Source organism: Macaca fascicularis, chromosome X, assembly GCF_037993035.2.
Source record: "Macaca fascicularis isolate 582-1 chromosome X, T2T-MFA8v1.1".
NCBI lineage: Eukaryota > Metazoa > Chordata > Mammalia > Primates > Cercopithecidae > Macaca > Macaca fascicularis.
In genome coordinates this window covers 15,211,495-15,225,683 of record NC_088395.1, presented here as the reverse complement: position 1 = coordinate 15,225,683, position 14,189 = coordinate 15,211,495, and the positions used below count along the sequence as shown (strand labels likewise).

Here is a 14,189-nt window from a genome sequence, read left to right as displayed (position 1 = left end):
GGCTTTTGGCATAAGCTTTGCAGTGTAACTAATTTAATGTTGACTTGGTTATATCATTACCAGACTAATTGGATAGGAATAGAAGCATACACTGCTACCATCCCATCCCTGATACTGGGAAAATGCATATATCCCAAGGGAAATACAGTTAAGGGAGACTGAACACGTTTCTCATGAATCAGACTAGGTTTTATCTGAATTCCTCCCCATAAATACTATTTGAATCGATTTTTACCATCTCTTTATTTCCTTCAGGCTAGGCACGTTTCTCTTGGGTTGTGCTAATCTTGCAGAAAACAGATGTTTCATGCAGTGATGATTTGGAAGGAAGTATATATCAGGAATTGAGCTGGACGGTGCATCACTTACAAAGAATCTAATTTGTTGAGTCTCTGACAGTACCAGATTCCTTTCACATTGGCCACACGTTTTTCATATTAGATCTTGGCTAAAATAAGAGTAAGTAGTTTTTTAATGGTGACTTTTGCCATCTCTTGCAAGGCGCAAGGCAATCTGAATTTCCTTTTGCTGTAAACTGATATACAGATAACACTGTTTGTTACCATTAATTTTGAAGGACATAAATCTGTATTTCTAGGAAAACATCAACCTTTTCCAAGAAACATGTGCCTTCTGGTCCTCATGTCCCCCTTGTCTTCTGACTGACTGTATCACAGTTTGGCCCTCAACAGCCACTCTGTTTATTTTCCTTTTTCTTTTACAGCACCTTTGCTTCTAGATACTTAAAGGCAGGATCTGGAATGTTAAAAATGGAGAGCTGTTATGGGAAAAACTTGATTTTACTAACCTTTTTGCTTTTCCTCACCTTATAACTTTTCCTTTACAGTATATGTAGATCAATAAACAAAATTTCTTTATAAACCATATAGTCTACCCCTCTGTGGTAAGCAAAATAATGTCCCCCCAAAGATGTCCACATCCCAGTTTCCAGAATCTGTGTATATGTTATGTTCCATGGCAGAAACGACTTTGCAGATGTGACTAAGTTAATGCTGCTGAGATAGGGAGATTAGCCTGGATGATGTAGGTGGACCCAGTGTCATAATGAGAATCTAAATAAGAGAAACAGGAAGACAGGGAGTCAGAGTTAGAGAAGGACATGTGACAATAGAAGCAGAGGTCAGAGAGAGTGATTTGATTACTGGTCCCACAAGCCAAGGACTAGTGGCAGCCTCTAGAAGTTGAAAAAGGCAAGAAAACAAATTTCCCCCTACAGCCTCCAGGAAGAATGCAGTTCTGCTTGATTTTAGATCTATGAGGCTCATTTTGGGGCTTCTGACCTCAAGAACTGTAAGATAAAAGTTTTTGTTACTTTAAGGCACTAAGTTTTAGAGTAATTTGTTATAGCAGCAATAGGAAATTGATACACCCTTTTAAATGTTATCAATATATTTTTGCTTCTGTGTTTACGGGGGAAAAAAAAGAAAAGGAGCTACATCTTCCTTGATTAAAAAGTAGATTTTAATGCCATACATACAGTAGCTACTTGGTAAGTCACATTAGTATATATATAAATAAGTCTTATTGTATTAATGATCTATATGCTGCATAACAAATTACCCCAAAACTTTATGCCTTAGAACAACATGTATTGTCTTGCAATGTCTCACAACTTAGCTGTGTACTGTTACAAGGCTGATCAAAGTGTCAACTGGGGGCTGGGCGCTGCGGCTTACACCTGTAATCTTAATACTTTGGGAGGCTGAGGCGGGCAGATCACTCAAGGCCAAAAGTTTGAGACCAGCCTGGCCAACATGGCAAAACCCCACCTCTACCAAAAATACAAAAATTAGCCAGGCATGGTCTTGTGGGCCTGTAGTCCCAGCTACTGGGGCAGTTGGGGTGGGGTGCAGAGGGGTGCTGAGGCATGAGAATTGCTTGAACCTGGGAGGCAGAGGTTGCAGTGAGCCAAGATCACCCACTGCAGTTTTCTGTCTCAGAAAAAATAAATAATTAAAGTGTCATCTGGGGCTGTGGTCATCTCAAGGCTTGACTGAGAAGGATGTGCTTCCAAGCTCACACTCATGTGGTTGTTTTCAGCATTCAGTTCCTCAAGGGTTGCTGGCTAGAGTCTGCTCTCTGGTTTTGGCCACAAGGGGCTCTATGTAGGGCAGCTCACAACATGGCCGCTGACTTCATCAGAAGGCACAAGGATGAGAAAGATGGAAGCCAGAGACTTTATGTAACCTAATCTCAGAAGTGACATTGCATCAGTTTTGCTATATTCTGCTGGTTAGAAGCAAGACTCTAGCCACAGCTCATACTCAGAGAGAGGGAATTACATAGGGCAATACGGGAGGCAGGATCAGGCAGACGTCTTAGAGTCGACCTCCACACTTATGATCTTGGTTGAAAGTACCACACATTTTTCCATACGGTCAATGACTCAAAAACAAATAGTGATTTTTTTTCTCTCTCGCATTTGTGACTTTTAAAAATGACTTGAGTAAACCTCAAAAAATGCATAGTGATTTTTCCACAGGCTTCTTGCCTGTTTTTTCATAATAATTCTCTACTTTTAAGGAGAATGCCCCAAACATGAATGATTCATGTAGAATTTTACATTTTGAGTCTTGTCATAGAGAGAAAAAGCCTATTTAATTCATGAGTAATTTTTTTGCAGAGCTCTCTACTTCCCAGCAGTACATTAGGCTATTCAATCATGGTTCCCTTCATACTTAGAATATATATATAACAATTATGGATGTAAATCTATAGGTCTTCAGAACAGTGATTAACATGAATCAGAGCCTGAAATATAAAATTATTCGGGAAGAAGTTTAACATCATTTTCCTTTGACTAGGTTGTCTTTTTCATATTGATTTGTAAGAGCTCTTTATATATTCTGAATACTAGTCATTGTCAGTTATTTGTGTTGCAAATATCTTTTCTGCCTTGTTTTTTTTTTTTTATCTTTCTATACTATGTTTCTCTACTTTAATAAATAAAAATGCTTTAAATGTATCTATTGGCTCCTTAATGATTAGTGCTTTCTGTGGCTTCTTTAATCATCTTTCCCTAACCCAAGATCATAAAAATGTACTCTCTATTATAAGTGCTTTGTTGTTTTGCCTTTCATATTGATGTATTTATTTCACCTGGATTATTTTTTAATTATTTTTTAAATTGGTAAAATTGTATGTATTTATCATGTACAACTTGGTGTTTTGAAGTATATATACACTGTGGAATGACTGAATTTAACTAATTAACATGCGTTACCTCACATAGTTATCATTTTTGTGATGAGAACACTTTATATTCACTCAGCATTTTTCAAGAATACAATACATTGTTCTTAACTGTAGTCACCATGTTGTACAATAGATCTCTTGAACTTATTTCTACTATTTAACTGAAATTTTGTATCCTTTGATGAAATTGGTTTTCACGTATGGTAAGATACAATTACATTTTTTAAAACATGGTTTGAAACACAGGAAAAAATGACAAAAATCCATGATGGAGAATGCCATGAACACTTTAAGGGGTTCACAATTCACTGAATCATCATATAGTAATAATAATCATTATAGCTAACATTTATTAAATGCCTATTGTTTGCCAGAAACTGCTCTAAGAACCTCCCCTATCCTTAGAATTAACACCTGCAATCCTCACAATCCTGTGAGGTAAGGATTATGATTATTTCATTTTTCAGATGAGTAAACTGAGGTACAAAGAGATTAAGTAACTTACTCAAGATCAATCAGCTAGTGAGTAATGGGACTGAGTTTCTGCTAGGACTCTTAACTGCCATCTTGTCCTGCACCAAACGAAAACATGGACCTTTAGTGACCAGTACTCTATTAGTAGTGCCTTGGGCATATTGGTAAATAAATCCAAAATTTTGCACATAGGTTAGAAAAAGGACTATTCTTGAAAATGTTTAGATGAGTAATATAATCAGTATGAAATTTGTGTTGTGTTTTTCTGTTATGTCACCTTTAGGAGAGAGCAGATTAAATTGATGATCAATGTAAAGTAAAAACCTATTCTAAGAATTTAAATATATTTCTATTTTGGCAGGGGTGTATTTTTTTTTTCATATTTTACAGGGGCTTTTAAAAATCTTTTTCTCAGGCTGGGCATGGTGGCTCACACTTGTAATCCACACACTTTGGGGGACTGACACAGGCGAATCACTTGAGGCCAGGAGTTTGAGACAAGCCTGGGCAACAAAGTGAGACTCTGTCTGTAATTTTTAAAAAAGACCTCTTTCTCTTAAAAACAGTTAGGTGTCCAAATACATCCTGAAGTAATCTTAGGGGTATTTATGACTTTCCTGCTAATTTCAGGTTTCTATTATTTTTTGAATATTTAATCCTTAAAATTCTGTATATTTTAGATCTTAATAGTCTATAAACTTGGCTTCAATCTAAGTTCGAATGCTTAAACTAGTTTCTGTTTTATAGTGCTAAATAGAATTTTATGATTATGTCTACATTATTTGAATTATATTCTGATTTTTTTTCTGAGCAATTAAAAATCGGTTGTGAATACTGTATATCTGAAGAGGAGACAAGTTCTGTTCAAATAAAACCAAGAAATAGTAGTAGCGTATATTACTTTAGTTAAAAATTGTATTAAATGTCTTGATGAGAAAACTTCAATGCGTCATTGTACACTTAAGTCTCTAAAGAGCAGGATACAATTATTATGTGTCGATTTTAAACTTTTTTTAAAGAGCAGGATAAGCTTCTAGAGCATTCTAATACATTTTTAGTACTATTGTATTAGCAAGAAAATAATCAGCAGGGTTTACCCTCCAGCGGGCTAGGCTTCATTCTGGGCATGCAGAAGGCTGTATTCTGAGTTTACATTCTAAAGAGCTTATATTGCTTATACATTTCTCATTCAAAATGTTAAATTTCATTTATTTCTCAGCTTTCCTGTTAGCTTCTGATGCAATGAGTGTTGAGTATTATGAATGTGGACCAAGCCATAAGACAGGGTTCTCCTATAGGCTACAGTTGTGCTTGCTTAAAATACTGGATCCTGAGGGATGGCTCTTAATGTTATATGCCCATGGCTTATAAGCAGCCTGTAGTGTGATAATTCTGTAATGTAGAAAGTGCATTCTGAGTCTATTTTATTCTGGAAAACCAATTGTCTCAAGTGTTTTGATGTGTATACCATTGGGTTATATAGTTGGGCATTTTCTTACTGGTGTCACTCATCAAATTTGGTAAAATGGGCATTCTCATTTGTTTCCAATGGAATTCCCACAAGTTCAGGTAATAACCTATCTGTTTTCCAGATTGCGGAGTTACAAAGTTGACATGTCTTTATCTTGCGGTTTATGTTCAGTTATAAGATGGTGGTTAAATGCCTATTCTTGGCAATTAGTAGATCTTATGGTGAGCTGTCACTTGCTGTATGATCAGGGCAACCCAACTTATGTCACCAATTCTAGACTGCAGTGTTTGGTGGGACACAGACAGCATCCTTAATGCCATGAGGTTCTCGATGAGGATGTTTTGGGAGAAGTCCCAAAATGTAGACTTCTTTTGGGAAATGATGACCCTGCTGAGCTTTGCTCAGCAGTCAAAGAGACTAATTGGCTTGGTGTGAGGGGGGTACAGCAGGGAGCTTGGGGCCATCTCCATAGCAATGACCCTTCTCTGGCCGGGGTCACAGCCTCATCAGAAGTGTGTAACCTCTCCACATGCACAAATTTGAAGGAAAGTGGAAAGAGAAGAAAGGGGCAGGAAAATGAACTGATATTTGTTAAATACCTCCTAAGTGCCTGGCATTGTGTAGAGAAGATTAAAAACATGTAACACGCATATGTATATACAGATGTATATGGACATTTATATATGTTTATATAGATATACAATATAAACAGTATGTTTGATGTTTCCCCATTAGACTGTGTTCATCACAACTCTGTGTTATATGTATTCATTCCTTATTTTACAAAGCAGCAAACAGGCTTAAAGAGATGAAGAGTCTGGTCCTAGATCTCCCTGAGGGTGATGCGCTGATGTTGAAACAGAAACTTTCTGCCTGTAATGGTGTGTGCTCGTTTTTGTTGCTGTTTGGTTGCTTAGTTGGTTTGTTTTCCATGGTTCTCCACAAAGCCTCCTTTAAGGTTTGCTGCTGTGCTTTGTTTCCCCGCTCCCCAAGGGGGAGTCGCTTAGATAGAATTAAATATGGAGGCGGGGCAGGCAGAGGGGCCATGATACTAGAGAAATGTAGGACCATATTGAGACGAATCTGTCTGTCAGGAGTTTGGGCTTGTCCTGGGAGAACAGGGAGCCATTGAAGGATTTTAAGTGGAGATTCTAAAAAGGTGCAATTTACGCGTGTAGAAAATGGATTGGCAGCAACCAGTTAGGGGACATTTCTTTCACCTGTATGGTTTTTATCTTAAAGAAAAGATAGATATGAAATAAGTATGGCAAACATATATGTTCATTATTTCCTCCTTTGTGCTCTTCTGAATTAAAAATTTAAGTATTGAAAATAAATGAAAATTCTCTAAATCTAGGAGGGACAGGGATTAGCAAACAATTCAATCAAATGAAGAAACATCAAATAAACCCAAACTGAGGGACATTCTATAAAATAACTGGTCTGTATTTATAATGAAAGAAAAAGACTGAGGAACTGTTTCAAATGAAAGAAGATTAGACATGATAACTAAGTGCAGCGTGTGATCGCAGATTGGATCCTGGCCTAGAAATTTATTTCTCCTTTTCCATAAAAGGCATTACTCAGATGATTGACGCAATTTGAATATCCGTACATAGATAGTAGCATTGTATCAATGTTAATTTCATAGTTTCCATAAGTGCACTATAGTTTTGTGAGAAAATATCTTTGTTTTTAGGAAATACATACTGAAAATTATTTCAAGGTAAAGGGGCTATGTGTCTGCAAATTACTCTCAAATATTTCAGAAAAAAAAAGAATGACATATATTTATAGCGAGAAGAATGATAAAGCATATATGTAAACATGTTAGCTTTGGGGGAAATCTAGGTGAATGGTGTACAATAATTCTCTGTAGTATTTTTGCAACTTTTTGGTATGTCTGAAATTATTTTAAAATAAAAATTATAAAGAATTTGATGGAAGGAGGAGCGGGAGGGAAGAACCAGGCCGGTGTGTGTCTTGTCCTAGGAGGCCAGGGTTGAGGTCCAAGATGAGGGAGTTACCTGCCAAAGCTGATGTGGGGACTTCCGGTGGGGTGGGGGTTGCGGGCATGGGAGGAGGCTCTTAGGAACCAGGGTTGCTTTGGGGTCTGGCAATTAGTGTGACCCAGAGTTTGTGAAGGGTTGCAATCTCTCCTTAGCCCAGTGCCCTTATCTCTGTTAATGGTGTTGGTGTGTCACCAGGCCATGTTTTTCTATTTTTTCTGCACATACAGGTGGTAAGGAATACTTGTAAATTCATTGGAATAATGAACTCTAAAACTGAGCAGAAGGAAAATGACCTGGGTTAAGGCAAGGAATGTAGGCTGAGGAAAGCTCTCACTAGGGACGTTTGCAAGAATTAGGAGCCTCCCTGGAAATGAGAGCAACTGCCACAGAAAATGATTTACATATTTTTTTAAAGTTTTGGGTTTTCAATGTTTGGCTAAAGGAGGTCTGACTTAAAATGTGTTGCTGACTTAACTGTCCTAGGGGGCCAGAACGAAAATGTGACCTCCTTCCCAACTCATTTTATTCGTCACTGCCCAAGGGAAGGCAAGAGCTTTTCGGCTGCAAAGAGACACTAGCTTGCAGACTATATTTGTAGAAGAAAGGAAAATGTAGCGGGGTGTCAACTCTGACAAAGCAATAAAAATTGGGGGATGGCATCAATTCTTGGTGCAGGACATAAAAGTGGGAGGAGAGGTGGGGGGAGAAAGAAAGATGAGAAGGAACTGAAAATCTCACAAGAGATCTCTTCGTTAATGCAATCCTGCTCTTAACAGGGAAGGAATTCTCATAAAACGCGGCTGTTGTTAAACATATAGTAAGCATTCATTAAATTTGGCATTTGTTTTCTTCTGCAGCAGGCTTAAGAAACAAAGCTTAGTGGAAATTAAACAAATTAATAGAAGCAAGTGCAGATAGGCATCATGCTAAAAAGAAAGAAAAAAGTAAATTGCCTTCATTCCTATTCCATGCCCTCTAACACTCTGTGCTTTCCAATCAGCAACATGAATTGTGCTATTACTGGCAAAGATGGACAATATATCCTAACAGAAGACTTTTACAAAGAGTAAAACTATATGAATGCACATAATAAATTGACTTGGCCATTCCTTTAAGCAGATGTTTGGTCCTTCCAGATCATGTAAAAAGATAAAAAAGGAAAGAGAACAGACCGAGGCAATTATTTGTGGACCAGATTTCTGCTTGGAGGGTGAACAGGAAGCAAAGCAGGTGGAGGAGAAATGAGATTAGAACAATCAAAATGAACTCAAATAAAAGCCTGGTTGAACTATTGAGAGTTTTGAGGTTTTGTCAAATGTGGTAACCATTTTTTAATACCTTTAAACCATGAATAGAGGATTCGTTGTGTAAATTACGACATGTGCTTACAATGGAATGCCATGCGGTTTTTCCCAAGGATGAGTTACTTCTCTATGTTTTGACATGGAAAGGTATCCAAAATAGAATATTGAGTTATTTCTAGTTTTTATTTATTTATTTATTTATTTTTTCGAGACGGAGTCTTGCTCTGTCACCCAGGCTGGAGTGCAATGGTGCTATCTCGGCTCACTGCAACCTCTGCCTCCCGGGTTCAAGAAATTCTCCTGTCTCAGCCTCCCGAGTAGCTGGGATTACAGGCACGTGCCACCACGCCTGGCTAATTTTTGTATTCTTAGTAGAGACGGGGTTTCACCATGTTGGCCAGGTTGGTCTCGAACTCTTGACCTCATGATCTGCTCCCCTCGGCCTTCCGAAGTGCTGCGATTACAGGTGTGAGCCAGCGCGCCGGACCCAAGTTAGTTCTAGTTTTTAAGGAAATAACTTATAGTACATAAAAGAAAAAAAAAAATGAAAGCACAAATACCAAATTGCTAACAATATGTCAGACTAGGAATGAAGATTGCAGAAAGATTTTCAGTTTAGATGTCCCGCACTGTCATATTCTTAAAATATTTTTAAATTAATGTGTTTTTTCATAATCAGAAAAAATGAAGCTATTGGTGCTCCGAAAAAGAAACTTAAACAATTGTCCATGGAGAAATTTTTAAAAAAGCAGAGAAGAAATGAGTTTGGTTGTAGAGTATGATTATAAATCAGGCTAAATAGAAGTAGAAAAGCTCAGCATTCATTGGAAAACAGAGAAAGAAGTGCTCCAGCAGAGCCAGCCCATCCAGATAAGACATGGAATCTGGCTGTAAATTGTTAGCATGTGTTTTCAGCATCTACCATGGACCTCCCTGCATCAAAGGTGAACAATTTGCACACCCCACTTATGCCTTATTGATTTTTGTATCTCTGTCTAAAGTACATGCCCATGGTAGATGTTCAGTAAATGATGGTAGACCAAGCTTGGAAGACTAAGTATGAGTGGGTTAATATGGGAGAAAAACGAGTAAGCTATGAATAGGTAACATTACTTTCAGAGAGTTTAAACTTATTCTTGTAAAATCTCAGAGAGGAAAAACTGTGAAATAGGAGGATGGGAAAATATTCTCTGGCACTTGCTCAAGTGCGTTTGTCTTGCCATCCTTCAGATTTTCTTAGTGAGACTTAATTTATGTTTTCTCAGTTATAGCTTTTCTTTTGTATCCAACTGGGCGTTTCAAGCCATCTGCCATGACAATCATATCCTTGGAACATATTGTGGCTTCCTTGCTCCTTCTGCACTTGCCTTTGTTTACTCTGTCATCACGCTGACTCCTACACAGACTCCAGTGTGGGCTTTGTCCTTCCAGCATTGAACTGTGCCCTGCATTCTTTCCAGATCTCCTTTTCCACTGAAGGCACATGGAGGGATATTATGATTCCATTTTGACTGTGTCTTTTCTGGGTTCATATCTCTCAGTGGAAACATAGCATCTCTTCTGAGCCATAGATACAATACATAAACATCCATGAAAATCAGGTGTTGGTGCTGAAAGTGCAAATGGCCTATTGTCAGAGATTTTGATTTCTTGGCCCCATGGATCATGGTAGGAATCTGGTGAATCCTATGTACTCTCTTCCCAGAAAAATGTACATACTTGAAAAACTGTGTGAACAATTCCAGGGAATTCACAGGCCATCCTAGAGCCCATTTATACCCCGAAGATTATGTATCCCTGCATCCTTGGAACTGATGCATATTCTATGTTAGGCTAGATAAAAAGAAGGAGTTCACTGGAACCAGAATGCAACTATAATGCACTGGAACTAGAATGCACTGATACTAGAATGCAACCAAGTACAAAAAAGCAGGCCGGATACGGTGGCTCACGCCTGTAATCTCAGCACTTTGGGAGGTCAAGGTGGGTGGATCACCTGAGGTCAGGAGTTTGAGACCAGCCTGGCCAACAGGGTGAAACCCCCATCTCTATTAAATAATTTTATAAATACAAAAATTACCCAGATGTGGTGGCGTGTGCCTGTAATCCCAGCTACTAGGGAGACTGAGGCAGGAGAATCACTTGAATCTGGGAGGCAGAGGTTGCAGTGAGCCGAGATGGCGCCACTGCACTCCAGCTCAAAAAAAAAAAAAAGCGTATTTCTAGCATCATCTTCACACTTCAGACACTTTGGAGGCACAACAAATGGAAAATAAAGCCAGACTGGAGTGTTGCAGTTACTATCATAACATTACAACTGGAAGGAATAGTTTGTTTGACAATACAGCTTATAGCCTGTAGATACACAGCCAAGTGAATTGTACACTGTCTACTTTGGGTGCTTCTTAAATATTTGGGACCAGTCATTTAGGTTTAGGGGTGTGTCTGTGTTTGTGTGTGAGAAGAGAACAATATGAGTGTCAGTGTATATTTTAAACAGTTCACAGAACTTAAATCTTAAAATGTCTATCTAAAGGGAAGAAAAGGATTTCATCTCCAAGTTCATCTTTATGTTTGTAATACGTATATGTCTTTGTTCCTTTTGGCATTTGGACACTAACATTTTAATGTTGCTGGTCCTTTCCAGGGTGGACAAGCTTCATTTACACCATATCTGGAGATGTGTATATTGGTAAGTTATGGCTATGTCACTTAGGGCTCAATTGCAATTTAATTTAAACTACTGAAAGGAGAAAAGGTAGGATGACACCATTTTATGTAATTGAATACTATGCCACCTTCTCTCCCACACCAGCCCTCTCTATATGCCAGCACAGGTATGCCCAGGGCAGGGCGCCTCTCAGCTTACAGAATATTCAGTGAGGGAAGAGAATATGAGCACCAGTCATGACACACTCTGTGCACAGATGAAAGTCCAGGCACCATTTTGTGTTTTGATACCTCGCTAAGACGTTGGCAACCTCCATACTAATAAAGGGATGGAGCTACAGTGGGCTCCAAGGGGAGCAGGAATCTGCCTATCTCCTGGGAGAAGGAAGTGGAAGGAGGTGAATTTGCAATGCTGGTTTCCTCTGAGAAATCTCGAAAGTGGGTTTTCTCTTCTTCTGAGGGTTGTATATGTGTTGCTTGTTGAGTCTAATCAAGAAAAGATGTTTGAGACCCAACCAATGCTCATTTTATAGATGAGGAAGTGAAATCTAAGAAAGTTGTTTAACTTGCCAGGGTTACACATTGGTAGGCGTGGGGCCAGAACCAAGGTCTCCTCAATCCTGCTTTAATGCAGAGATAGCACCATCTAACTTGTTTTTTTCAAGTCTGAATCCCTTAGCGAACCCAGCAGCAGAAGGGACAGAGCAGGTGGGAGAGAGAGGCTTGCAGAGCAGCCTGGCTCCTGCCTGCATCTACTCGCCTTCCCATCCTCCTAAAAGCAGCCATGGGTTCCAGTAAAAGGCTGTCTGTAGGACTGAGAGAAAACAGCTATAGCAGATGCTGTTGGTACCCACCCACACCCCTGGGCCCTTACTTCCTGAGTGCCCACTGACCAACTAACAATAGCCAGTATCTGTGTCACTTTGCCTGAAGGCTTTTCTCTGAAACCAATCAGGGTAGGATGAAAGTACTGGAGAATTAACATTCCCAGAAGCTACCTGACCTATCAGGCAGGATAACTCTGAAGCCTGCATGAAAGGGAAAGGCCGTTTACTAGTTTCCCAGTGGGATTACAGCCAGGCCACCTGAGTGTGCTTGATGACACACCCTTCATTGTCTGTCTTCCCTTTTCTGTCTAACTCTCCTGCCTCTGGACTGTCGTTTCCTGAGATCACCTCCGAGATAAATGACTTGTACCAGAATATATGCATCTCCAGTTATACTTCTGAGAAAACTCAGAGAACCGGCCTCCCGTTTTCCCCTCCTCATCCCCACAGACAGTTATGGGGTGGGGCATCTTAAGGTACAGGCCAAGAATCCCCATTTCTGAGACCCTCTGCAGTTGGGTGCTCTCCACCCACTCCTGCAGGGATGCCAGCACGGAACTTTCTGGGGCCCTAACATGGCCACCTCCTTGGGCAATACACTCCCAGCTCCAGGCGGCTGGCTTACAGATAACATCTGCTCAGGGATAGAAGGCCACACCCAGAGCTATTTAAACCATTCCTTTTATTCTCCCAAAACGATGTTCAATTGCCTGAAATTATTCTTCTGGAAAATAACGGTAATGCGAACTCATGCATTTTGAATTTATTCCTAATAAAGTACAAATGGGCTTAGTTCCCTTTTCAGTGAATAGCATTTCAATTAGGGGTCAGGAGCAAAATTCATTTATTTTAGCACTGGAGAAAAGTGTGAAAAAAAGTCTTGTAGTAGTATCATAAGTTTATATGTACACACCTTAAACTATATTAACCATCTGGAGGAGATGAGACATCATTTGTTTTCATGATCTTCTGAAAATCCTGAGAAACACATAGTGCTTTATAAAAATAGAGAGAAAAAAACATTTTTATGGAGGTAGTGCTCCTGATTTATGATTTCAAGAGCAACAAAATAATCTGCACAAATGGAAATAAAGAAAGCATGTGAATTTTAAGGTGGTAAGGATAACAGAAATGTTTGTGCAGAATGAGAAAACGCAGGGAGAAGAAGGAAACTTTCTGTAAAAGGACAGATAGCAAATATTTTCATCTTTGCAAGGCATATAGTCTCAGTTGCAACTACTTGGCCCTTCCCGTGTCGCACAGAAGCAGCCATAGATGATACATAAACAAATTGGGTGGCTATTCCAATAAAACTTCATTTATGGTCACTGAAATGTGAATTTCATGTTTTTTCATGTGTCATGAAAGGCTATTTTTTAGTTTGTTTCAACCATTTATAATAGTGAAAACTTTTCTTAGCCTGTGAGCTCTACCAAAGGTGACAGTTGATTTTGGTTTAAATGAATTGCAGAGAATGAAGGGGAAAGAAATTAACAAGTAATTGCCAAAACCTGTTTTAAGCAGTGGTTAGAGCTTTGTTTCCTGACAGACCTTTAGCCTGAGAAGTTAACAAGTGAAATGCTCTGCAGTTCTCGGGGTAAGAATGACCCACACATCCACTTGTTTTTCTTGAGATGAGGCAGGATTTTCCTGAGTCATTTCTATTTACTGACCCGGTCCCCCCTCGTGACCATGGACCACAGTGCAAAACATCTGGCAGGCGATGGGTCTGTAGCCTTGGAGCAAAGTTGCATATGTCTAGAATAAACTGGACCGTGAAGAGAATCCAGCTCACAAAACTGGCCTCTTGGGACTGTGCTTTAACCAGTGAGTGGCTGGCTAAAGGACCTCATTTGAATTTTATCTCCTTCCCTTCCTCCTACCAACACCCTAAGGGGCGCTTAATGAGAAAAACAAAAGGGCAAGAAGAAATCATCAGAGAAAAAAGAAATGATGAAACAGAAATAGCTCTTGAATATGTACTGACTTATACAATCAATAGAGAAAGTCCAGAAAATGTTTTCTGACTTTACTGCCTCAATTTTATCTTGCTTATAAAACTAGGTTGGCACCAACGAACCACAGATGGCAGGAAGTGATAAGCAAGGAATTGTCTTTTTCAAAATGTCAAATACGTTCAGTTGAAGTAGATGTAATGAATATATATATATACACTTAGTGTATCGGACTGGAATAAATGGGCTGCAACTTGGGT

The 14,189-nt window shown here is 39.1% G+C and overlaps 1 protein-coding gene across 4 annotated transcripts in view; it reads left to right on the top strand.

Moving 5' to 3' along the window:
- Positions 1-14,189, top strand: part of PIR (pirin) — a 110,737-nt gene that overhangs the window by 77,270 nt on the left and 19,278 nt on the right. For 2 of the 4 annotated variants that reach the window (XM_005593028.4, XM_015443508.3), the window contains exon 7: positions 11,125-11,169. The exons of the other annotated variants lie outside the window; for them this stretch is intronic. In XM_005593028.4, the coding sequence (XP_005593085.1) occupies positions 11,125-11,169 (45 nt within the window). The remainder of the gene's footprint in view (positions 1-11,124; positions 11,170-14,189) is intronic. 4 annotated transcript variants of the gene reach the window in all.